Genomic DNA, 26,428 nt, shown 5'->3' on the forward strand with positions numbered 1-26,428 from the left:
ACAAGCATTTTGTTAGCACTTATCAATAATAAATATCTATTGAGGGACTTCCCTGGCGGCACAGTGGTTAAGAATTGCCTGCCAATGCAGGGGACACGGGTTTGAGCCCTGATCCGGGAAGATCCCACATGCCGCGGAGCAGCTAAGCCTGTGCGCCAGAACTACTGAGGCTGCACTCTAGAGCCCGTGAGCCACAACTACTGAGCCCTCGTGCCACAATTGCTGAAGCCCGCGTCCCTAGAGCCCATGCTCTGCAACAAGAAGCCCACGCACTGTAACGAAGAGTATCCCCCGCTCGCCGCAACTAGAGAAAGCCCATGCGCAGCAACGAAGACCCAATGCAGCCAAAAAAAAAAAAAAAAAAAAAAAAGCTTTTGAGTGGCTCATGTGGCAAATGTTACAGGACAATGCACTGAGAGGTGTGTAGAGGTTGATTGGACATTATAACTACTTGTAAGGTTAAAATCAGCAGGGAAGTTGAAAGTGGCGAACAGAAATGAACAACAATTTTTGCTAAGATACAGTCAATTATATCTTACCATTTGTCCTTAAGAGATTTAGGATAGTGGATCAAGAAGTGACGTTGACCAATGAATCTTGTTCATTGAGAGGGTTTTAATTCCTTACCCAATCTGCTGTGATGTACTCCTGACACTTTCAGATATAATTATATTTGACAGTTTTCATAACGTTTCTTCAGGATATATTATTATATAATGTTGATACATTAAGGTGTACTGTTCTTAAATTTTCATAGTTTTATGTTCTTTTTAATGTCTAATATCATTTTTGTAATAGTGACCTTCCCTTTTCTGTGTTTGCAAAGACATAATAAATCTGAAACCTTGACCAACAGCACATTTATATTTCAGCTTACTTGTATCTCTTAGGAATGGGAGATTGTTGGATTTTGTTTTTATAAAGCCAGGCTTGCTTTATTTCATTCATTTACTTTATATGTTTTAATTGATAAATTTCTACTCTTTTTTCATTGTATGTTCTTCTTTTTTGTTCTCAGTGTTTTCTGCCTTTCTAAAGACTATTTTCCATTCAAAAAGGATACTTCCAATTTGTTTGACCCATTTTTCTAATAAATGTTATGTCACAGTTGTTTGCATTACTTGCAACATCTATTTGTGTTAAAAAATCTTGAATATGCTTCAGAAACCATATGGTATACAGCCTCCAGTGTTGGCTTATCCCTTTGTGATAGTCTAGAGACTTATAAATTGTTATGTCTTATATTTTTCAAACTATTGTTTAATTAGTCCATTCATTAAGCTTGACATCTGTAGCCAGCTTTTTGTTAATATTGCAATCTACTTGTCCTTTTAGGTTTCTCTCACTGGCTTTCAATATCTCCAGGGCTCCTTGTCTGGATATTTTTAGCTCATTGAGAAATCGTTTCAGGTTCTGCAGCTCCTTCAATAGCTATTTTCTGCCTTTAAGCGAAAAAAACAGCTTTGCCAAATCCTGGTCTTGCTTTTGGCTCCATTTCCCTTGGCCCTCGGTTGGTCTCCCTCCAAGCTTTCTTGTCTGCTGAATTTGAGCATTCATTCTTGTCTTTATAGTTAGATGCAGCCCATTCCCCGAGCGTACCAGTCTCCAAACGCCAAGCTGCTCAAAGCAACAGATGGATGAGAACAAGAAGGTATTGCTCTCAACTCACCAACCAGTCGTTTCATTCTTATCTCTGTCATCAGCAAACACGTGCCTACCCCATTGTCCTTGGTGTCAGGACAAGGTGCCTTTGGTCTCTGGCTCACTGCCCTTCTGTCTATACCATCTTAGCTGCCAGGGGGGTCAGATTGCATTTTTATTCCTGCTGGTGGTCAAAAAAAAATTCTTTGGTGGAACCTCTGGCAGAATTAGGATCTTGGGCCGGTCATTCACCATGTTCTACCTTTCACTTCCAATGTTTTTACGTATTTTTTCTGAGGGGTCTGATACACATTTCATCCAGGACTTTCTGTCTGTGAATCCATCTGAATGACTATTCTCAGGCAATTCAATCAATATAAAGTGATAGAACAGAATATCCTAACATCTTTATATTCTCCCACTTGTAAAAAAAAAAAAAAACACGTATCTTTCTGTTTTTGTGTTTCATCCTTAAAATACATAGATACCCTGGGACATTTCAGTGACAGTTGCTGTAAATGGCCTTTCACATTCCTCTAAGATAGCTGCATTATAATTGACTCTTTTAAGCATCCAGAACATTGTCTTTAATTCCTTTCCTGAGTACAGTTTCTAGTCTTCTTGCATAATTGTTTGACCTCTGGTATAATGATGATTCTTAAACTGGATTACCTTAGTCTGTTTCCAATTCTGTTGGCTTTTTTTTTTTTTTTCTTCTCATCAGCTGTACAGTTTAGCTATGATTTGGCTGGCTCTGTGAATCTGTCTTTACCAGTCAAAGGTTTGTCAGTCAGCTATGTCAATTGATCTTGTTATTGCTTCACATCTTTTACTGGATTTGTAAACTGAACAACTTTTATAACATCTTTGCTTCTATCTTGCAAGGATATCTTCTTTTAAAGTAGGTATAATAACTTTATTATCAGGTGAGAGTTTTCCAACTAGCTTTCTCTTCTCTTAATAATTGTTACAGTTATTAATTACATGTAGTTTTAAAAAATATCCTAATAGCTTTTAAAAGTTGCTTGGTCAACTCTTTGGTTTTTGGTTTGTTTCACATGACTTCTTGTGATTTTAGTTCTGAGATTCCTTCTCTTTTAGGTGATCCATTCCCATGTGTTTAGCTAAGAGGAAATACCCCGCCATTTTCTGCCTAACAAAACAGATGCAAAATTGTTGTGGTATGCTCATGAGAAACCTTTGTTAAGAAAAATTATCTCAGACATGAGAATAAGAAAAAACATGACGGTGGCATTCACTGTAATGTAGAACATTGTCTAACAAACCTAGAGGAATACAACTTTGGTTGACTTATTATTCACACTTACTGTATTTTACAACTCTGTCAACTTAGAATTTTACGTATAGAAATCTGACAGGTGTGATTATTTCTTTTCTCTCAAGTAGAAAATAAAATTTCAAATGTTAGTTTTATTGCCTTGCAAGACATTGGGCAAATTTGTATCTAATTCACCAGCCTCATTCCTTTTTATTTTTTCATGAACCATGAAAACTTGTTTTTCAAATTTAGTTTGTATATATCGACACATATATACTTATATGTTTCTTATATATATTCAATTTATATTTAATAACAGCTTGAGATATAATTTAAATGCATACAATTCATCTGTTTAACGTGTACAATTTAATGGTTTTTAGTATATTCACAGAGCCATGCAGCTATCATCACAATCAAATTTAGAACACCTCCCCAAAAAGAAACCTCATATCCATTAGCAGCTGTTCCCTATTTCACCCCAGTCCCAGGCCTTAGACAACCATTGACCTACTTTTTATCTCTGTAGAATTACTTATTTTGGATATGTTATATCAATGGAATCATATGAAGTGTGATCTTTAGTGACTGGCTTCTTTTACTTAGTAAACTGCGTTCAAGATTCATCGTGTCATAGCATACATATATTAATATTTATTTCTTTTTTATTCTGCAGTAGTATGCCATTTTATAGATACATCACTTTTTATTTTACGCTTTATCTGTTGATGGACATTTGGGTTGTTTCCATGTAATGGAATGTTTTGGCTATTACGTATAATCCTGCTATGAACATTCATGTACAAGTTTTTGTTTGAATGTATGTTTTGATTTCTCTTGCATATGTACCAAGGAGTGGAATTGCCAGCTCATATATGTTAACTCTATATTTGACTTTTTTTTTTTTTTAGCACAAGGATGTTTATTTATTTTATTTTGTTTTATTTTTTTGGCTGCATTGGGTCTTCATTGCTGTGCGCGGGCTTTCTCCAGTTGCAGCGATCAGGGGCTTCTCTTGTTGCAGAGCATGGGCTCTAGGTACGTGTGCTTCACTAGCTGTGGCGTGTGGACTCAGTAGTTGTAGCGCATGGGCTTAGTTGTTCCAAAGCATGTGGGATCTTCCTGGACCAGGAATCGAACGCTTGTCCCCTGCATTGGCAGGCGGATTCCCAACCACTGTGCCACCAGGGAAGTCCCCTATATTTAACTTTTTGAGGAACTGCCAGACTGTTTACCAAAGCGGTTTTACCATTTTACATTTCTACCAGCAGTCTGTGAGGGCTCCAGTTTCTCCACATCCTCTTCAACACTTGTCTTTTTGACAGTCTTTTTGTTGTCGTTGTTTTAATTATAGCCATACAAGTGGGTGTGAAATGGCATCTTATTGTGGTTTTGATTTGCATTTCCCTGATGACTAATGATGTTGAGCATCTTTATATATATATATTAGCCATTTCTATATCTTCTTTGGCGAACTGTCTGTTCAGATCCTTTGTCCAGTTTTTAACTGGGTTATTTGTCTTTTTATTATTGAGTTATAATAGTTCTTTATACATTCTACATATGATATTTATATATTCTAGATATATGATTTATGAACTTTTTTTTTACCTTTCTGTGGGTTATTTCACTTTCTTGATGGTGATCTTTGAGGCACAAAAGTTTTTAATTTTGATGAAATCCAATTTATCTGTTTTTTGGTTGTTGTTACTTATGCTTTTGCTGTTATATCTAAGAGGGTTTTGCCTAACTCAAATTCTCTTCTAAATTGGCTTTGTCAAATGTCTGATTCCCTTATTAATAAGTTATGTAAACTTTTAGTCTTCACTGTGTATTTGTACAGGGTTATGTTTTTAATATTTTTTAAATTGTACTTTGATACAGTTTATGTTAACAGCATTTCGGAGGCCGTTTATAATTTGGCTTTTAATTTTTGTCCATTGGGCATGTCCAATCAACAAGATAGATCCATACAGAATTGGGGGAGGGGGTCATCATTATTCAGGATACGCTGGCAACAAGCCCTTAATATTCTACCTTTCCATTTTATTCCAAACATTCAGATTGTATTAACTGTCAGTAATTCTATGGGACTGATCAATAACTTTTTTTTTTTTGCGGTACGCGGGCCTCTCACTGTTGTGGCCTCTCCCGTTGTGGAGCACAGGCTCCAGACGCGCAGGCTTAGCGGCCATGGCTCATGGGCCCAGCTGCTCTGCAGCATGTGGGATCTTCCCGGACCGGGGCACGAACCCGTGTTCCCTGCATTGGCAGGCGGACTCTCAACCACTGCGCCACCAGGGAAGCCCAGATCAATAACTTTTTAAATCTGTAATTGAGATTTGTGTGGATCAACTGAATGACATGACATTGAATGATACATGTTTCTGCTTTTGACTTGAGAAGAAAAGTGTCATTAGAAGTTGAAGAACAGGGCTTCCCTAGTAGTACAGTGGTTAAGAATCTGCCTGCCAATGCAGGGGACATGGGTTCGAACCCTGGGACACGGGTTTGGGTCCAGGAAAATTCCACACGCCACGAAGCAACTAAGCCCATGGGCCACAACTACTGAAGCCTGTGCACCTAGAGCCTGTGCTCTGCAATGAGAGAAGCCACCGCAATGAGAAGACTGGGCACCGCAACAAAGAGTAGCCCCTGCTCGCCACAACTAGAGAAAGCCTGTGCACAGCAACAAAGACCTAACGCAGCCAAAAATAAATAAAATAAAATAAATTAATTAAAACCCAAAAAAGAAGTTGAAGAACAGAAGAAGTGTTGTATTTCGATTGCACAACTTTTTCTCGACAAGCAAGTTGGAAAATTTTGCCCTCATATGTCCAAATCCCTCCCATCCCTTGTGGAATTTCTGTAGAAACAAGAGCTAGAAGTTTTCACCAGAGGTAGGAGGGAGTGAATGGAGACAAAAACCATGTACTAAAACAGACAAAAAACAAAACAAAACAGGTTAGCAATTTTGGAAATTTGAGATTGGAAAATTTTGAAATTGGATTTAAATGTAGAAAGGGGCTAGAGCCAAGTGTTGTGGGTGGGTTTTGAGTAGGAATCCCAAATTAAAGATTAAACCAAGAACAGTTGCATGTTGGGGGAGGTGGAGGGTGGGTCTGAGGGCCAGAGTGATTGTCTAGATCTGTGGTGTCCACTACAAGAGCCATGAACCACATGAGGCTACCAGCTAGTCTGAACTGAGATGTGCTGTAAGTATAAAGTACACACAGGATTTTTTTTTTTTTTTTTTTTGGCTGCGTTGGGTTTTCATTGTTGCACGCGGGCTTTCTCTTGTTGTGGTGAGTGGGGGCTACTCTTCACTGTGGTGTGAGAGCTTCTCATTGCTGTGGCTTCTCTTTGTTGCGGAGCACGGGCTCTGGGCGCGTAGGCTTCAGTAGTAGCGGCACGCAGGCTCAGTAGTTGTGGCTCACGGGCTCTAGAGCGCAGGCTCAGTAGTTGTGGCTCACGGGCTTAGTTGCTCCATGGCATGTGGGATCTTAACAGACCAGGGCTCGAACCTGTGTCCCCTACGTTGGCAGGCGGATTCTTAACCACTGCGCCACCAGGGAAGTGCCTACACAGGATTTTGAAGACAAAATTCTGTAAGAATAAAAGAATGCAAAATACCTCATTAATACATTTATATTGATTATACCCCATAAATTATATATATGTTGAAATGATATTTTGAGTATATTCTTGAAACAAAATATATTATTAAATTAATTTACCATGTTTCATTTTCCTCTCTTTAACATAGCTAATAAAACCTTGAAATTATGCATGCTTTTACTGTATTTCTTTCGGATAGCACTGGCCTAGAACAAGTGCTGGGGTTCTTGGCTTAGCTCTGGGAGAAGGACAGGGAGGTTGGAGGACTGGCTAGTGGAGCACACCCAGTGCGCTCTGCAGCCTTCCTCTGCCTCTGGTTTGGCTGGTTTCTTCTAGTCTGCCAACGTGTGTTTCACTCAGCTGATTCTGAGTGGTGGAGGGATTTTATTGCACTCCATCTTTTGGTGTGACGACTAACTTAGTCCCACCTGAAAAAAGTGTCCTTTAGGGACCAAGACCACGGGTGCTCATGACACTTCTTATAAATTACCACCCAAAATTATGCCCTGACTGCAGCTGTCCTGGGCTTTATGATTTTAATCCAGCCAGATTGCCAAACCTGCATGTGTCTTGAAAACACTTGTGAATCGTGCTGAAACATCAGTGCTGGGGGCCAGTGCCCGAAGATTCTGCTTTGGTGGTTATGGTGGACTTGCATTTGAGGAGTCATGGAATAGGTCTGTGTGCAGCTTGTTCTGTCAGAGAATTGTCGTTTAGCCCAGAATTTACTTCTCTCTATGTGTCTCTTTAGAAATGTGGTACCTTGACATTCAATTTTGGAAATCTTGGATAAAAATAAAAACAAAAGTGGAGGTTAAGTATGGCTTCTGCATAGAGCTGGACCCTGCAGAAGGGATAACATTGTTTCCACTACTAAGGTGCCTGCCTGCTGTCTAGTAACTGGTTTTCTGCCTTAACCAGATTCTAAGAGGACGGAACATAGAGCAGTATATGCTTGACCGAAGAAGTATTGCCTTTCTAATATTAAAAATGGTTGTCTTTCAAATCCAGGATATAGATAAAATAGGATTTTTCAGTGAATGTAAGGCCTCCTATCAGCATCATGTTTTTTCATGAGATGTGGTCCTGGATAAGCAGATGGAATATATCTTCTTAAGCGGATAGATGTGTTTCTGCTGTTCAGCTATCCAGACAAAGTCTTGTATTACTTGTTGGAAGACATCAAGGTATGAAATAATGAGATTAAGATAGAACTCAACATTCTCCTTCTAAAGAAGCTTCTTTTTCTGTCTCCATTTTCAGCTGATAATTTCAAACAGGCACAAAACCTTAGGTTTTGATTGTTACAGCCTTAGGGCACTATGTCTTAGTAATGTTTATAGCCCTTAAAGCCCCTAACATGGGGGCTATCTTATAACATAACGTATCACTGAACAAACTGAATGAAAATTTAAATTATTTTTTAAAACAAACAAAACCACCCTGTGCTTAAAGAGAGTCGAGCAAAAGTCGCTGCTTTGTTTTCGCTTCAGCAACTAGCAGGGCCTTCACACATGAAATGAAACTGAAGTTATTCTGATTTTTAAAGCAGTGGTCACCAAACTAGAGTGAATATCAGAGTCACCCTGGGAAGTATGCTAAAAATAAGATTTTCTGATTCAGGTTGGAGAAATTCTGATCGAATGGATCACAAGGTTGGGTGAGAGATTCTGTTTCTGATCAGCAGCCTAATTGTTTTGGGGGGGAGGAGGAGATGTTACCCTTTCTGAAATCCTCAGGTATGAACTGTGTCCTCTGTAGCTGAAGAGTGCTCTACAAGGTGTGTGTTTTCCCCATCGTGTATTTTGTATCATGTTCTTAGAAACATAGCTTGGGGATGAAAGAGATGGTCACGGTCACTGAGTGTAGTTTCCCAAACTGAAAGGACACTATGTAATAGTAATTCCTCTAATTGTCTTAGACCCCTGGAATGAAGGGGAAAAAAAAACGAAGAAGAAAGAGGAGGGAGACTGTGGTGGTAGCAAATTCTACCTGTGGACTAGGGAGCAGGGCTGACAAAGGCTGGTCTGGATCACTTTACTGCTTGAAGAAAATATAGAATGCTTTAAATCTACTTACTGTGTTTCCATTAGAATATTAAATCCATGAGAAGCTGATAAAAATTAGAGACAATTCTTTTATTTTTGCTAACAATGGAACATAAAGGCAAAACTTGCTTTTCATAATGAATAAAATGCCAAACCCAAGCTTTTAATTTGATTCTACTTCTTGCCGTATGATGCTCTAACAAATATTTCCATCAGTGCAGTCATCTGTTTACTGTGTTGGAGAGGTGACTACACGCTGGTTTTAAGTTTGTCAGCCCTGCTTCGACTAAAATTTAAAGGTTTGTTGTGTGGTTTTTTTTTTTTTTGGTATAAAAGGTCAAGTTCATCCAGGTTGCACTGTTCAAGGAATAAGTCAGAATCTCAGGCAGGTGTTTCTCCATGAAATACCAGTATTTGACCCATCATATTTCCTTTCTACATTGTATGAGGAGCCAGAAAACCCTGTCTTGTATGCAGGGTCTCCTATGGGCCTCTTGCGGGGCATTGAACAAGTCTGCCTCTCTAAGGCTGTTTCCCTTGCTGCAAGAAGAGTAGGGACTGAGTTGGGATCAGGTAATCCCTATATGCAAATACCTTGTGAGCTAGAAAATGCTGTACATGCCTAAGGGATGTTCAGTGTTGTTGGATGTAGTTCATTAATAGACCACCGGGATTCTGTGTGGAATCTGGAACCTGCGCCTGAGGTATATATGGTCAGCAGTTGGTATGTTTGCTCAGTGGAAGTTACACCTGAACGTTGATTTGAAATAAAGATGTTAAATGCTTTATAGAGAGAAACAGACTCTAGGTAAGAAATGAACCTAGTATTTATTTTGCAGAAAGAATTATTTACCTTTTTAGAGATAAATGGGTAAGAAGTTGCTGCTGGAAGTCTTAGATGTTGAAATTCATATTTTCTGCTCTGAGGAGACTGTCTCTGTTAATAAGATAACTGTATTAATGGTGCATTTAAAAGGTCAAAGAGACTTAATGGCATTTCAGATTCACTTTATAGTTTATCCATGGTAACAAGAATTCTCATTTGGACTATTATTCTTTGCAGTTTAATGCAAAATAAGAAAAAGTAAGCTTGGCATAGCTTTATAAGGATGCTCTGTGACATGTGAGGGGAGTGAGTGCCTTTACTCAGACACTCCTCATTACTAGATGGTGTCCCAGTAGCCAGCGTTACACAAGGTGCTGAGGGGACTACACAAGGGCAGAATCTTCAGTCTGTGCCCTTTAGCTACAAGTGTGGACAACTGGAAGTCTAGCAGTTATCTTTTATGGGACTAGAAAAATATATAGTTGCCTCAGGCCAAGATAAAAGTATCTAATTTAAATATTTTTAGAGTTTTAGGCATTATTTTACTATCAGGTTAATTTCTGAAAACCTATCTACTTAAAGAGCTGTGTGCTGGGGAAATAACTATAAATAAATAAGACTCAACCCTGTCCCCGAGGAGCTTCTGTTTTAGTGGGAAGACAGGCACATCATCAACGGGAAGTTACAGGGCAGTGTGTAAGCCCCGAGGCTGTGGGAGCTCATATAGGGGACTCCAGCCTGGCCTGGGGGTCGGGGGGAGTGGTAACAGGGAAAGCCTGTCAGAAGAAGTGACACCTTTGTTGGGACCTGAAGAATCAGGAATTGGAGTTTGGCCAACCTGTGAGAGTTGATTCCGAAAGATGAGGTGAGCCAGTCAGGTGCTGCTCTCAGGAGTTTGAAACCTAAGAATGAGGCTGTGAAGACTGAAGTGACAGGTGTGTGGAGGCAGGAGGAAAGGAGAGCTGGGCAGCCCTGATGACCATGCTCCAGCCTCAGTCATGAGAAGCATGACTAAGGAGCCCCCGAGCAGAGGGAGGAGATGAAGCAAAGGCTAAGAGAAGCAGAGCAGCCGTGAAGAAGGCCTGTGGCCTAGAGAGAAGCCTACCTTTCTTGTAGCTGCTTGGTTCTGGTTCCTAAGAAGTCTGGTTTTGCTCTTAATTTCCTGTCCTCTGATTCTTATAGGAATTTAAAAAATAACTCTCCCTTTAACTTGTTTGATTAGACCATTGGTCCTCATAATCTGGAAGAACTTTAAAAACAAAACACAATGAGAAACTGGCTGGAGAGCCCCTTGGATCTCTTTTCCTATTTCATGAGTAGTTGGAAATGGTCTTGCCATCTCTGTTCCCAGGTGCTAGAGCATCAAGTATCAGTATTCAGTGCTACTTACAGGCCTTTGCCCATGGATGGAATGCCCCAAGGGCAGGCCTCAGCACTTGTCTGGCACCTTCTACTCTGTCGCCACCAAGGAGCTAAGGGATGAGGGCCGTAGACAAGCTTCTACCCCAGCCATTCAGCTGGGTTCGCCTTGTAGCTTTCTGCCCCAGCCCTGTGTGCTGGGGATCAGGGCCTGCTTCCAGTCATCCCATCCTTGCCTATAAATTGTTTTCCCTGATTTTCTTTTCTTTTGTGTCACCTGTTTTTGTTCCACATTACCCATTGTGACATTCAACCATGTTGTTGTATTCATTCTCATTGCTGAATGGATTTCCATTCAATGAATATACAATGTATGTATCGATTTTTATCGTAGATGGACATCTGGGTTGTTTCCAGTTTGGGGTGTTAATAGTAGTGCTGCCCGTGACATAGAAACAACCTAAATCTCCACCGACAGAGGAGTACATAAAGAAGATGCGATGTGTGTGTGAGAGTGTGTGTGTGTATAAATAAACACAATGGAATACTACTCAGCCATAAAAAGAATGAAATAATGCCGTTTGCAGCAACATGGATGGACCTAGAGATTATCGTACTAAGTGAAGTAAGTCAAACAGAGAAAGACAAATATCATATGATATCACTTACATGTGGAATCTAAAAGAATGGTACAAATAAACTTATTTACAAAACAGAAATAGACTCACAGACATAGTGAACAAACTTATGGTTACCAAAGGGGAAAGGGGGGGAGGGATAAATTGGGAATTTGGGATTAACAGATACACACTACTATGTATAAAATAGATAAAAAACAAAGACCCACTGTATAGCACAGGGAACTATTTTCAATACCTGTACTAAACCATATTGGAAAAGAATCTGAAAAAGAATATAAATGTATATATATATATACACACATACATACACACATATATAACTAAATCAGTTTGATGTACACCTGAACCATTGTGAATCAACTTACTTCAATAAACATTTAAAAAACTAATAGTGCTGCTATGAACAATCTTGTAAATGTCTTTTGGTTAACATATGTGTGCAGCACTGTTGGGTAGGAACTTAGGAGTAGAATTGCTACATCATGAAGTATGCATTTATTCTACTTTCATGAAACTGCCTGAATTTCTCCAACATGGTTTAATCAATTCACAGGAATGTTTCAAAGTTCCAGTTTCTCCACATCCTCACCAACATTTGACATATTTTTCATTTTAGACATTTTAGCAGGAGTCATCTTATCATTTGTATATTATACATTTTTAATCCTGTACTCTAATTTACCCATATTTTTAACTGTCCTCAGAAAGTGTCACGTTCGTTTACAATTTCAAGCCATTTTTGTTTGGGGGTCCTGCCTGGATTCTGTATCTGCCATCTTTCCACCTATTTAAATTCTGCATAGATTCTGGGAGGGCATTTCTTAATCCTCTGTTTTTCATTAATCTGTCACTTCTTAGAACTCCATTGAAATTTGGTGTCTATATTTCACTATTACCCAACCATGTAATATGTGCATGTCTTCTCACCACCGATGCTGTGAAAATGTCCTTGTGGAAGATGAGGGCTAGCTCTGATTACCCTTCAGCACCTGTAAAAGTGCACAGAGTAAGTGTTCAACATTTATTGAGTTCATGTCAGGGTCTCCTGTTCATTGAGAACTTAGTTCAGTAAATGGCTTTCTTTGGCTAGTCCCAGGGAAGGTTATAAGGAGAAGATGCTGATGATGACAATAAGCAGGTTATGCCTACAAAGGCCTGTCATTATTGCTGGGATACAGTGAAACTATGGAGATCTTTTTTTTTTTTTTTTTTTTTTTGGCGGTACGCGGGCCTCTCACTGTTGCGGCCTCTCTCATTGTGGAGCACAGGCTCCGGATGCGTAGGCTCAGCGGCCATGGCTCACGGGCCCAGCCACTCCGCGGCATGTGAGATCCTCCCAGACTGGGGCACGAACCCGTGTCCCCTGCATCGGCAGGTGGACTCTCAACCACTGCGCCACCAGGGAAGCCCATGGAGATCCTTTTGAAGCACCAATGGAATACAGGAGTTGTGAGGATAAAAATAAGGGAGAGCCTAGGGAGGGGCAGGACAGATCACCAAACCCAGTGGACAGAGGTAGAGTCAGGGTGAGGTGGGGTGCTCCACTCTGGAGGTACCGTGGCTATTTTGACAGTGTTAGCCAGTGCCCTTCCCAAGAGGATGCAGTGTGTATACAGTGCACCCAGTGTCCCGTATTTATGAAATGGTGGAGGATTTTGTAGATGAAAGAGAAAGAAGGATCTTTTGAGCAGAAACATTTCTATATAAAAGAAGCAAGTGCTGCATGTTTCTGCTTGCAGTGCATGGTTTTTTCATATGTACCTATCATAGGCATCTTTATGTTAGCCTCATTTTATTTCCTAGCCAAAAAGGTTTTTTCAAAGACAACAGAATTTATGTATATTTTAGCAGTTAAAGCACTCTAATTTTTTTCTTGATAAAAATGAAGATTTAGGCCTTCCCTTGTGGCGCAGTGGTTGAGAGTCCGCCTGCGGATGCAAGGGACACGGGTTCGTGCCCCGGTCCGGGAAGATCCCACATGCTGCGAGCGGCTGGGCCCGTGAGCCATGGCCGCTGAGCCTGTGCATCCGGAGCCTGTGCTCCGCAACGGGAGAGGCCACAACAGTGAGAGGCCCGCGTACCGCAAAAAAAAAGAAGAAGAAGATTTAGATTTAAAGAGTGCCACACTATTTACAATAGCCAGGACATGGAAGCAACCTAAATGTCCATTGACAGATGAATGGATAAAGAAGACGTGGCACATATATACAATGCAATATTACTCAGCCATAAAATGGAATGAAATTGAGTTATTTGTAGTGAGCTGGATGGACCTAGAGTCTGTCATACAGAGTGAAGTAAGTCAGAAAGAGGAAAACAAATACCTTATGCTAATGAATATATATGGAATCTAGAAAACTGATACTGATGAACCTAGTGGCAGGGCAGGAATAAAGACACATACATAGAGAATGAACTTGAGGACACAGGGTGAGAAGAGGAGGCTGGGACGAAGTGAGAGAGTGGCATGGACATATATACACTACCAAATGTAAAATAGATAGCTAGTGGGAAGCAGCCGCATAGCACAGGGAGATCAGCTCTGGGCTTTGTGACCACCTAGAGGGGTGGGATAGGGAGGGTGGGAGGGAGTCTCAAGACGGAGGGGATATGGGGGTATATGTATACATATAACTGATTCACTTTGTTGTACATCAGAAACTAACACAACATTGTAAAGCAATTATACTTCAAAGAAGATGTTAAAAAAAAAAAGGGCCACAGTTTGATTGGTGCCATTTGATGCCAGTTCCCCACCGGCCTCATTTTCCCTTTCATGTATTTCATGCTGAAACCTCTTCATTCATTCCTGGATTATGAATGAAAATACATCACTAAGTTGTTTAAGCTGAATTCCTGGCTTTTTGTGCTGTATATTCCATTTTGTTGCCAGATATTCTAGTGGCTTTCCTCCTGTTAGCAGAATTCATGGTAGAAAATTGGTAAATAATTCATTTTATTTTTGCCCCTGCTTTAAAAAAGAAAACCCAGTGGGACAGAGATATTCAAAGATTGTTTTATTTCTGAAATTTTTGCAGAAATAAGCAAGGTGATTAGTTTGAAATGTATTCATAGTCAATGAGTTAAAAAGAAATACATCAGTTGCTGATTACAGCTAGCTCAACTAGCCCTCTCAAATGTAATTAGCTTTCGGGGTGATTCCAAGTGGCTTCTTTCTGCTTAAATTTGCAAAAATTTTCCAATGCTGTTTCAGTATTTCAAATAGTATTTAAGGAGTTTACTTGCAACATTTATCTGAGTTCATATGCACAAAAGGTAGGTGTATATTTCTGAGCTAATGGAGATAATATATATATATTAAAAAGGGCAATTCCACTCCTGGCTATATGTCACAAAAAAAACCAAAAAACACTACGTTGAGAAGATACATGCACCCCAGTGTTCATAGTAATAGTATTTACAATACAAGATATGGAAGCAACCTAAGTGTCCATCAACAGGTGAATGGATAAAGATTCTGTGGTATATACATACAATGGAATATTACTCAATCTCATAAAAAAGAACAAAATTTTGCCATTTGTGACAACTTAGATGGACCTGGAGGGTATTATGCTTAGTGAAATAAGTCAGACAGAGAAAGACAAATACTGTATATCATCACTTATATGTGAAATCTAAAAAATAAAACAAACAAATGAGTATAACAAAACAGACTCACATACAGCACAAACTAATGGTTATGAAAAGGGAAGGGGTGGGGCAATTTAGGGGTGAGGAATTAAGAGGTACAAACTACTGTGTATAAATAAGCTACGAGGATACATTGTACAGCAGAGGGAATATAGCCAATATTTTATAATAACTTTAAATGGAGCATAATCTATAAAAATTTTAAATCACTATGTTGTACACCTGAAACTAATATAATATTATAAATCACCTATACCTCAACAAAAATAAAGGAGGGTTAGTTAAGTTAATAGTGTTGGGTTGTTAATAGTTTTGACCTTTCTAGTGTTATAGGAAGGTGAAGTTTTAGTTCTGTGGTTTACTTTTCTTTTTTGACCTATTTTGCTTATAATCTGTGTAAAAAGTCACAACTGAGCATTTAAAAAAATATGTAAGTAACTACATTGAGACTGTAACTTTTAAAAAATGTTATTCTTGATATTTGGTTTTTGTCAGTATGGTATTGCAAGTCTAGAAAATATAAGAGACTGAATGAAGACAACTTGCAGGGCAAGTTCAAAATGTGAACTGAACATTAAAAGTTTCTGCATGGTGTTTGCAGCTATTCCATGGTCAAGCTGCAGCCAGACTTAAGAAAGCATTCCTGTTGCAATTCTGTTGCCTTTATCACTACTTAAAAATTGTTTTATTATAAAAAATATTAAATATGTACAAGAGTGGAGAAAACGGCATAAAGAATCCCCACCTACCCTTTATCCAGTTTTCCCAGTCCTAGTTCATGGCCAATCTTGTTTCATTCATACTCCCACCCGGTTCTTCCGCGTCGCTTCAATCCATCATTTTGAAGCAAATCCCAGACATAATCTCATTTCAAATGGGTATATTTTCATATGTATTTCTGAAATACAAGGACCCTTAAAGACTTAGAACCACAATACTGTTATCATGCTTTAGAAATTAACAGTGATTCTCTATTATCATATATCCAATCAGCGTTTCATTTTTTCTGTCTCATAAGCAGTTATTTTTAATAGCAGTTTGTTTGAATTAGCAGCTAAACAAAACCTGCAGTTTGTTTGATATGTCTCTTAAGTCTCTTAATTTATAGGTGCCCTCTCCCCTTTTTTACCCCTCCCATTGCAATGTATTTGTTAAAGAAACTGCCGTCATTATTTCCATGGAATTCGTAACATTCTGGATTTAGCGTATTGCCTCCCTGTGGTCTTATTTAACATGTTCTGGTGTTTTCTGTATTTGATGTAAACTGGTAATAAAGTGCTTGGTTAGATTCAAGTTTAATTTTCTTTTTTATTTGACAAGACTGCTTCAAATACAAAAGCAGCCCATCAGCTTTTTGTGTATATCCATCAGGAATTAGTCTCCCTTTCTGTGATGTTAAAATTGATTAGTAAGTTCTAGGCACCTGATTTAGCCTGATCCATCCATGATAAAATACCCCATCAGCTTTTCACCTCATAATTTCAGCAGCCGTTTATGGTCATTGCCTAGATCTATCATAGCAAGAAGGAGAGATACTATTTTTTAAAGTAATTTCTAAGAGTTGGGATGTAACCGAGTGACATAGCTGTGTGTGACTCTCCTGCTAAGTTTGGTGGTTGAACATTCTCCTTTAAAGCCAGATCATGAAGAATCTTTACTGAGCTAAGAAGTATATAGCATGAGCTTAGAAGCTCTGTGAAAAGAAGAAGCCCTAAGTGACCCAGTCATCATTCTGTGGAGTTGGCATTCTCACGAGGCAGTTTCACAGGCCCAAACCTAAAAGGGATAAGATAACTTGTTTTTATCTTTGATAAATAACAAAGCTTGGACTTCATCAAACTTTCAGTATATACTGCACTATCTGTACATTCATATTTTATTTAAAATAACAACAGGGAGGGGAGTGTTGAGAAATATCATTGAAATATCTGACCCATTTCTCTGTTGGGGTTTGAGAGCAAAGGCAGTGAAGAATCCCCATCCCTGAGCCTTTCCTGATCATTGCTAATGATTTCTCCACGGCCAACCTTGGAGGAAGAGGAGGAAAGGGAAGGAGATAGATTGGAAAGGGCTAGGAGGGGTGTTCTAAACCAGAGCTACTTACTGAGAGGAATTCAGGGTGAATTGACTCTTAACATTGGAAAGTAGCCTAGAAATTATCTGATCCAACTTCTTTGCGCATCCAAGGTTTCCTCCAACAGGATCTGGCGATGAGGGAGCTCTTCTCTTCACATTCTGAACCCTCATGGCACTCATCTCCTTCTGCCTCTTTAATTCTGTGTATCTTATTTTCACTATTGGATTTTACATTCCTTGAGGGCAAGGGATTTATCTATTTCTCTGGTTTAGTCCCATGTAGAGTGTCAAAGATAAACACAGCTGGACATTAGTTAGAGCAATAAGAACACACTTTATTCAGTAACTACTGACAGTTCAGGGAAGAGCTGAGCTCCATTCTGATTTGCACAGGGTTGACTGGGTATTTTAAAGAGAGAATGGGAGGGGCGGCAAAAGGGGCTCGGCAGAGTCAGAGAAGTAAGAAATTACAAAGGATTGATCGTCTAAGTGCATTTAGGCTGTGTCTGCTGGCTGGCAGTTATCAGAGTTAGGATTCTGTCCTCCCACAGTCTGAGAGACAGGCCCCTTCCTCTGATGATTACATTTTAAAGGAATGACTCTCAGGTCCTTGAGAAAGACAGTTCTGAGTTGTAAGAGGTACATATTCCCAACTGTAAGTCCTTTGTAGTAAGTGCTCTAAGAAAGGGAGGTCAGGGGCCTTTTTGTCAGGGATTAACTAGAAAAAGGTAAATTCTCCTGGCAGTTATGATCTTTCTCAGGCAGGCATTTTAGTGGAGGGGCTGGGGTCATCCCAGGAACATGGCCTTATGCTGCTAAAAGCCATACTAGAGTTTGGTCATCCCCTAGTGCAGAGGCTTGGATGGAGTTTGTTATATGCTGAAAGTTCTGCAGTTTTCAAGGGTCTAGAACACAAGTTAAAAAATTTGTGTTTACTGAACAAATTTAAGTAAATTTAGTTTCTTCTACGCTGAAAGGAAGGGGGTCAGTTAGAATGCCTTAGTGCCTAGACACAGCCAGGAAACAGGAGTAACATCCCCATTCATAAATTTCCTTCCCTAGGTCCACCTGGCTATTCTTATTATCAAGGACAGCTGTTAACTTCCCTCCTCTTAAAGCCTAGCCTCTCAATTTGTAAGAGACTTTATCTCCTTACCACAGATATTTTTATTTTTTTGAAATAGTTCCAAATGGATCAATCTATTATAAAATGGTTAATATTTTCATATCTACTGCGGGATTTGGGGCACTATTAAAAAGGGACAGGTCAAATGTCTCTTACCCAGGGAATAGTACCCAATAGGGCAGCATTTCATGTCATATGCTTTCATTTATACCATTTTTCTCAGTTGTTATGTATTTATTTATGATAATTTTTAAATATAGGTCATGGAAACTCTGTCTTATTCATCATTGAAAGGCCAGCACTTACCACAGTGACTAGCAGCTATTAAATAGATTCCAAAATGATCAACTTAATGACTAAATGAATGAATGACTTTCCATCTTACCTTGTCTTTTCTATAACATTGATAGTATAGAAGTGCTATTTAATAGAAACATGGTGAATGAATGTTTGCAAAATGTCATGGATCTCGAGTTATGTTTCAGTGACTCTTCTTCTCTTTGTAGATTCCTTACCTATTCCTACCTCTTGGCCTTCAACGTGTGGCTTCTGCTTGCACCTGTTACCCTGTGCTATGACTGGCAGGTGGGCAGTATTCCTCTGGTAGAGACCATATGGGACACGCGGAACTTAGCCACCATCCTTCTGGCAGTTGTGATGGCCTTACTGAGCCTTCATTGTTTAGCAGCCGTCAAGGTAATTTTCTTAAGATTCAAATGAATTCTGCATTTCAAGAGAGATACTCTATACTCAGTAACTTTTTTTTTTTGCAAGGGGGTGTGGGTCTAAGTTGAATTTACTCATTCATCTAAAAAACTTCGTGTATTTAAAATTTTTCCAGAAAGGTAATATATATTTTAAAGATCTTATCGGGGTTAATAGACCAAGGTTACAATGTTTGCAAATGAGAAACTTTTTTCTTGCAGTGTTTGACTCATTTTTGACCTAATTCGTTTGATTTCATGTAATGATAAATGAGATAATGATAACATGTTCATAAGTGCTTAAATATGGTTAAGATTCTGCTTACACTAATAAATGCCTGCCTGAGTTGGCTGGGTGATTCTCACTTCAAAAAAAAAGATAATAGTACAAAACTTTATTAAAAGTTTTAATATTGGGAACTTGGAAAATTATTGGAACGTGGAAAAAATTACTAAATGTAACCATTTCAGAAATGATCAAAGACAGCAAAGAACTTGAAAATATTTACTTATTAAAAACTGCTACTGCCTTGTATAAGATGCTTCTTGCCTGAGAATATTCCCATCCTCCCAGATCTAGTGTTAAAAACTCACAGGTTGGGCTTCCCTGGTGGCGCAGTGGTTGAGAGTCCGCCTGCCGATGCAGTGGACACGGGTTCGTGCCCCGGTCCGGGAAGATCCCACATGCCATGGAGCGGCTGGGCCCGTGAGCCATGGCCGTTGAGCCTGCCCGTCCGGCACCTGTGCTCCACAACGGGAGAGGCCACAACAGTGAGAGGCCCGCATACCACAAAAAAACAAAAACAAAAACAAACAAACAAAAAAACCTCACAGATTTACTGGCTGGAGGTGGCTGATTTGGTTTGGGAGAGTAGCAGAGCAGCCAGCAATTTAAGGGGTAGATTTTGGAAGCAAGAGAGCTGTAAAAGGGCTGAGATAACACTCTCCGTGCATTCACGGATGAATGAGAAAACAACATGTGCACGTGGGACATCCTAGAAAGCGCGAGCAAAACTGAAAGCCTGGGGAGACTTACTTATTTGCTGCAAATTTGAATGAATTCTTCAACACAAGTGCAGGTTGGGCGGCAGAGGGTGGAAGCTTCACTGGCTTTAGTTGTCTGTATATAACCTCTGTTGAAATCATTGGCTGATCACAAAGCTATGCAAGAACAAGAGAGATTCCCCAGAGATCCAGGCAAAAAAAAGAAAGAAACAAATAAAATCCCACTGAGCAAAAATTTCAGCTCTCTACATAAAAAGAGATTTTTCAGTTTGAATCCAGGCAAGTTTATCATATATTAAAACAGGAAACCATCAAATTTCAGAAGAACAAAATAGAATAGAGAGGGCTTCCCTGGTGGCGCAGTGGTTGAGAGTCTGCCTGCCGATGCAGGGGATGCGGGTTCGTGCCCCGGTCCGGGAAGATCCCACATGCCACAGAGTGGCTGGGCCCGTGAGCCGTGGCCGCTGAGCCTGTGTGTCCAGAGTCTGTGCTCCGCAACAGGAGAGGCCACAGCATTGAGAGGCCCGCATACCGCAAAAGAAAAAAAAAAAAACATTAGAATAGAGAGTCACTATAGTGTATGACACACAATGACGGGTTTTTAATTAGATTACTGGATATGTAAAGAAATAGATGACCCAAAGTCAGGAAAAAATAATCAGTAGAAAATGGAATAGAATTCACATTCCAAAGATAAACTCACATTTACAAGCTTAACTGATTTTTAACAAAGTTACCAATGTAATTCAATGGGGAAATATAAGATACTGAAATAACGAATTATCTGTAAGGGAAAAATGAGAACATTAACCCTTAACTCATACTATACCCTTAGAAAGTATTTCTAAGTGGATCATGTCCTAAACAAAAGAGTTAAATAACACCAAAAATTCTAAAAGGAAATAGAAAATCTTTGTGAACTTGTGTTAAGCAAAGATTTCTTAGGATACATAAAGTGCAAATTATGAAAGAAAATGTTGATAAACTGGACATCATCAGGATTAAAAACTCTGTTCCTCAAAAGATAACGTTAATTAAATCAAATGGCAAGCTACAAATTGGGAGAAAATATTTGCAAAACATATAGCTACAAAGGACTTGTATCTCGGATATTTAAAGAGCTCTTAAAATTCAATAATTAGAAGGCAACTCATTAAAAATGGACAAAAGATTCAAATAGACACTTCACAAAAGAAGATATACAAAGGGTAATAAGTACATGAAAAGTTGCTCAGCATCATTAGTCATTAGGGAAACTCAAAACCACAAAAAAGAACCACTATACACTCTATAGAATGACTGTGATTAAAAAGGTTCACAACAGTAAGTGTTGGCTAAGAATGTGGAGCAACTGGAAGCCTCATACATGACTGGTGAGAATGAAAAATGGGTCAGCCACTTTGGAAAAATTCAGCAGTTTTGTAAGAAGTTAAACATAAAAATAAGCAATTCTGCTTCTCAGTATCTACTGAAGAGAGATGGAACTTACGTCCATACAAGAGTCTTACAAGTAAATATTCATAGCAGCTTTATTTATACTAGTTGAAAAATAAAGATCGTCTAGTGACCTCACCTTGGGAATGGATAAACTTAATGTGGTAAATTACTGAAAAATGTAAAGGAACAAATAATTTACTGACACATAAAACAACAAAAATGAACCTCAAATACTTACCAAGTGAAAGAAACCAGGCATTTAAGATCAAATACTGCATAATTCCATTCATATGAAATGTCTGTCATTATAATTCTGCCTTTTCTAGAATTTTATATGGCTAGAAAAGGCAGAATTTTAATGACAGAAAACCTGGGGTTGGGAATTGACTGTAAAAAAGACTTGAAGGAACTTTTGGGGGTGTGAAATGTTGTCTAAAATTTAATTGCGGTTTTAGTTGCTGGATTATATGTACATTTACCAAAACTCATCAGAATATACACATAAAATGGGTGAATTCTATTGTATGTGAATGGTATCTCAACAAAGGTGTGTTTTAAAAAAAGATTAAAATGTTACAAATAGATTAAAGGCTAGAATGAATACAGAACTTAAAGTAGAATATAAAACACAATATGTGATCCTGAAAATCTGATGAAAAATATTTTTGTTTTTTTATTTGAGGTGAAATTTGCGTAACATACAATTAACCATTCCAAAGTGTACAAGTTAGTGGCACTTGTGTGTTCACAATGTTGTTTACTTACCTGTTCTATTTCAGAGCTCTTTCATAATTTCATTAAAAACACCCCATACCCATTAAGTAATGACTCCCAACTCTCCCTACCCCATCCCCTGGTAACCTCTGATCTGCTTTCTGTCTCTATGGAGTTGCCTATTCTGGATATAAAATAAATTATACAATAATTACAGTAATACAATATGTGACCTTTTGTGTCTGACTTCTTTTACTTTGCATAGTATTTTTGAAGTTCATCCAAAGTTGTACTGTATATCAATACTCTGTTCCTTTTTTGACTGAATAATATTTCATTGGATATATACCACAGTTGGTTTATGCATTCATCTGTTGATAGACATTACGGCTGTTTCCACCTTTTGGCTAGTATGAATAATGCTACTATACACATTGGTGTACAAGTTTCTGTGTTGGACATACTTTTTCATTTCTCTTAGGTATATACCTAGGAGTGAAATTGCTGGGTCATATGGTAATTCTGTTTAACTTTTTGAGGAACTGTTTTTCACAGTGGATGCACCCTTTTATTTTTCCACCAGGAAAGTACAGGGGTTCCTATTTCTCTACATCTTTGCCAATGTTTGTTATTTTGTATTATTTTATTTAAAGCTGTTCTGGTGGGCATGAAGAGGTATCTCACTGTGGTTTTGATGTGCATTTCCTTAATGATCAGTGATGAACATCTTTTCATGTGCCTTTTGGCCATCTGTGTATTTTCTTTGGAGAAATGTCTATTCGGGTCCTTTGGTCATTTTAACAAGGTGTTTTTTTATTTGTTTGTTTTTTATAAATTTATTTATTTTGGGCAGCATTGGGTCTTTGTTGCTGCACGTGGGCTTCCTCTAGTTGTGGCAAGTGGGAGCTACTCCTCGTTGTGGTACGCAGGCTTCTCACTGTGGGGGCTTCTCTTGTTGTGGAGCACAGCCTCTAGGCGCACGGGCTTCAGTAGTTGTGGCACATTGGCTCAGTAGTGTGGTTCGTGGGCTTAGATGCTCCATGGCATGTAGGATCTTCCCGGATCAGGGCTCGAACCCGTGTCCCCTGCATTGGCAGGCGGATTCTTAACCACGGCGCCACGAGGGAAGCCCCTCTGGTCCTTTTTTTTAATTGGGTTGTCTTTTTGTTGTTGAATTGTAAGAGTTCAGGATATTAAATTTCCAACAGATAGATGATTTGGAAATATTTTCTCCCATTCTTTAAATTGTAATTTCACATTCTTGATAATGTCCTTTAATGCAAAAAAGTTTTTAATGAAGTCTAATTTATTGTTTTCTTTGGTTATTCATTGCTTTTGGTGTCAAATCTAAGACTCCATCGTCACATTCGAGGTCATAAAGATTTCCCACTCAGTTTTCTTCTAAGAGTTTTACAGTTTTAGCTCTGATGTTTAGGTTATTGATCCATTTTGACTTAATTTTTATATGAGCACAGATTTCATCTTCTCGGTAAGGGCTACCATAACTACCCTATTTAAAATGCAATCACATACCCTCTGCTCCACATCTTACCTCCCTTTCACTTAACTTTTTCTTCACTATACTTCCAGTTTCTCAGATGCTATATAATTTTGTTACTTTATGTAATGTCTATTTCCTCCAACTAGAGCATAAACCCCACGAGGACAGAGATTATTTTCTGTTTTGTTCAATGCCTAACACCAAGAGTTAATTTCTAACACCAAGAGTTTGTCACATCCAATATTTATTAGCTAAATTTTATTGTTTGCCACTCAATATACATTATCTAAATGAATAAGATCATAAAAAGTTAGAAACTCTTTTTCAGTTTTGGTATGCAGAACCTTTTGCTTAAGTGAACTGTATTTAAAGCCTAAAAAAGACTGTGCTCAATACTGGTGTGAAATGTTTGGGAGTCAATATGAGGTTTGTTTTATTAGCCTTTCAGTGTGGTTTGACGTGCCTGCTATACTGGTATTGATCTGCAAGAGCAAATGTGGTAGAGTGCTGGACTGGTATGTCAGGAAGGGGTTTTCTTGACACTCTCCCAGCTAACTAAAGGGAGTGGTAAGTCCCCACAGGCTGTCACCTTGGTCAGGTTATGTTAAAGTTGGACCTTCATACTGGCAGTAAACCCCTGCACATTGGCGAACCTTGGCCATCCCCAGGGTGTCTGTGGTAACATGATGAATGAATGGAAACTTCCTCGTTGGAAGGCTGTTAATCCTTTTCTTTCATGGAATTTGTTCCAAAATCACTTTACTGCATCAGGAAAAACATTGGCAAAGCATTCCAGCTGTGGTGATGGTAAGATCTAGCTCTTCTGTGGTGGCTTTCATCTTGAAAATTCTTCGCAAACATTAACTAAAGCCTCTGGCAATTCTTGGAGGCTACTTGCACTTTCTACTTACACATTGGAAGGTCTTAAAACTCAGATTCTCCTGCTAATTCGTAAGCTCTTGAAGCGGAGATAATCTTGGTTATTCTATGTGGTGATTAGTTACTAAGGACAGGATCCTAAGGGCTCTGACTCCAAGACAATGCACAGTAGAATTAAGATTTTATGAAAATAGAGGTCTTGCTTTGCGGACATTTTTCCGTGCTAAAAACGAACAGTGGATGAAATGTTTACAATAACGTCAGCAAAATAAACACAGCTCTGTCCACCTAGAATATTTCTAAATGATGTGTGTACTGCATCAATGTGTTGGATTGAAATTACTTTATAATCCCTGGCTATTTCCTTAAATTTTGAGATAGTGAGTCCATATGATACATTACCAGGGGAAAAAATGATTGGATAAACAAGCATAAACATTGAGTCCAGGGAATCATGGAAAATATTTCTTTTATTTCACCTTTGATGGATTCTCAATCATACAAAGGCCACCTTGGCTTCTAGTCAGGGGAGAGTATGTTCTTTTTAGCCTCACTACTTCTTCCTCTTTAATTCTCTTAATGTTGATTGTCTACTTGTGGCCAGGATTACAGCAGGGAACAAAATGAAGGTCTTGCCTACACGGAGCTTACAGTTAAACACTTAAAATTTGTCGTTACATGCCAGGTGTTGATAAGGGCTGGGAGGAGGTCAGGGCTGGCCTCACAGGTATTATGACATTGAGCAGAGATATAAAGGAAGTGAAGGAATGAGCCATTTGGCTGTTGGGGGAGGGGTATTTCCAGTAGAAGGAAAGCAAGTGCCAAGACCCTGAGGCAGGAAAGTAGTGGAGCGTTCACAGAACAGCAGGGAAGCTGACACAGCTGCAGCAGAGGGGTCAAGGGTAGAGCCAGATGAAATGATGTCCAGGAGATGATGGAGTGTGTGTGTGTGTGTGTGTGTGTGTGTGTGTGTGTGTTCGTGCACGCGTGTGTGCACAGGATCAAGCCTAGGTCTTTTAAGCCTCTGCCTACTTTCTTTTTACCTGCCATGCTTTTTCCACAGGGTCTCTGACTCTGTTAACTGTTGTATGGTTTTGTCTGATTTTCTTGTTGATAAGGTCTGGCCATGGAGGGGAATGAGATGGGGAAAGAATTCAGGTCCTTTGTAAAGAATTTAGATGTTTCTGTATATGTGTTTGTGGAAGATAAGAGGTGAGGGCTGAAGGAAAAGGGCAGCCTTGGGGTCCATAAGGCATCTATAAGACATACAAATCTTTCTTTTGCTAATATTAACCAGCTTTGGGGCAATATATATGTTTACAATCTTTGTTTCTCCTCCAATTTACCAAACTCACTTCTTTCATCCTACCTTGTTATCAACCAGGGCACTGGACGAGGGGGATATAATCTACCCTGATACAATTGTATTTATACTTAATTGAATTTTTCTGGAAAATATTTTGACTTTACAAAGCAACAAACTACCACATGTAAGAAATAAAACAGCAGTTATTTCCCAATTCCCAACCACACCCCGAGACCCACCCTCTGCAGGCCTGCTTTGAACATTTGTCCTTGTACATTTTTACACTTACTGAAAACAAAAACAAATTCTCTCTTTTATACAAGTAAGTTAAGTTACACACCATTATAAACCAGACCCTTCTAGGCCACTTCCACAGCCAGTTGGAGTGTCCCTCTAGGTAAGCAGCTCAGAGAGCAGATGTCTGAATTTTGACAAGCTTTTTTCCAGGGTTGAGTGGAAGAACTAGGGCTCAGAATCTGAGGGTTTTCTTTCTCTAGAAATAATCACAGAATTAATTTAAAGAGTGTTTCTAATTTGTCCTATTTTCATGGCATAAGAAATTTAAGACCTCAGGGAGTAGTTTATTATTTATCATAAAAGAGCTCACTTGCATC

The 26,428-nt window shown here is 39.0% G+C and overlaps 1 protein-coding gene across 6 annotated transcripts in view; it reads left to right on the forward strand.

Moving 5' to 3' along the window:
• TMTC1 (transmembrane O-mannosyltransferase targeting cadherins 1) overlaps positions 1-26,428 on the forward strand; it is a 264,710-nt gene that overhangs the window by 123,250 nt on the left and 115,032 nt on the right. For all 6 annotated transcript variants that reach the window (XM_060166630.1, XM_060166633.1, XM_060166634.1 and 3 more), the window contains one exon: positions 18,775-18,964. In XM_060166630.1, coding sequence (XP_060022613.1) covers positions 18,775-18,964 — 190 coding nt within the window. The remainder of the gene's footprint in view (positions 1-18,774; positions 18,965-26,428) is intronic.

This window comes from Lagenorhynchus albirostris, chromosome 11, assembly GCF_949774975.1.
Source record: "Lagenorhynchus albirostris chromosome 11, mLagAlb1.1, whole genome shotgun sequence".
NCBI classification, from domain to species: domain Eukaryota; kingdom Metazoa; phylum Chordata; class Mammalia; order Artiodactyla; family Delphinidae; genus Lagenorhynchus; species Lagenorhynchus albirostris.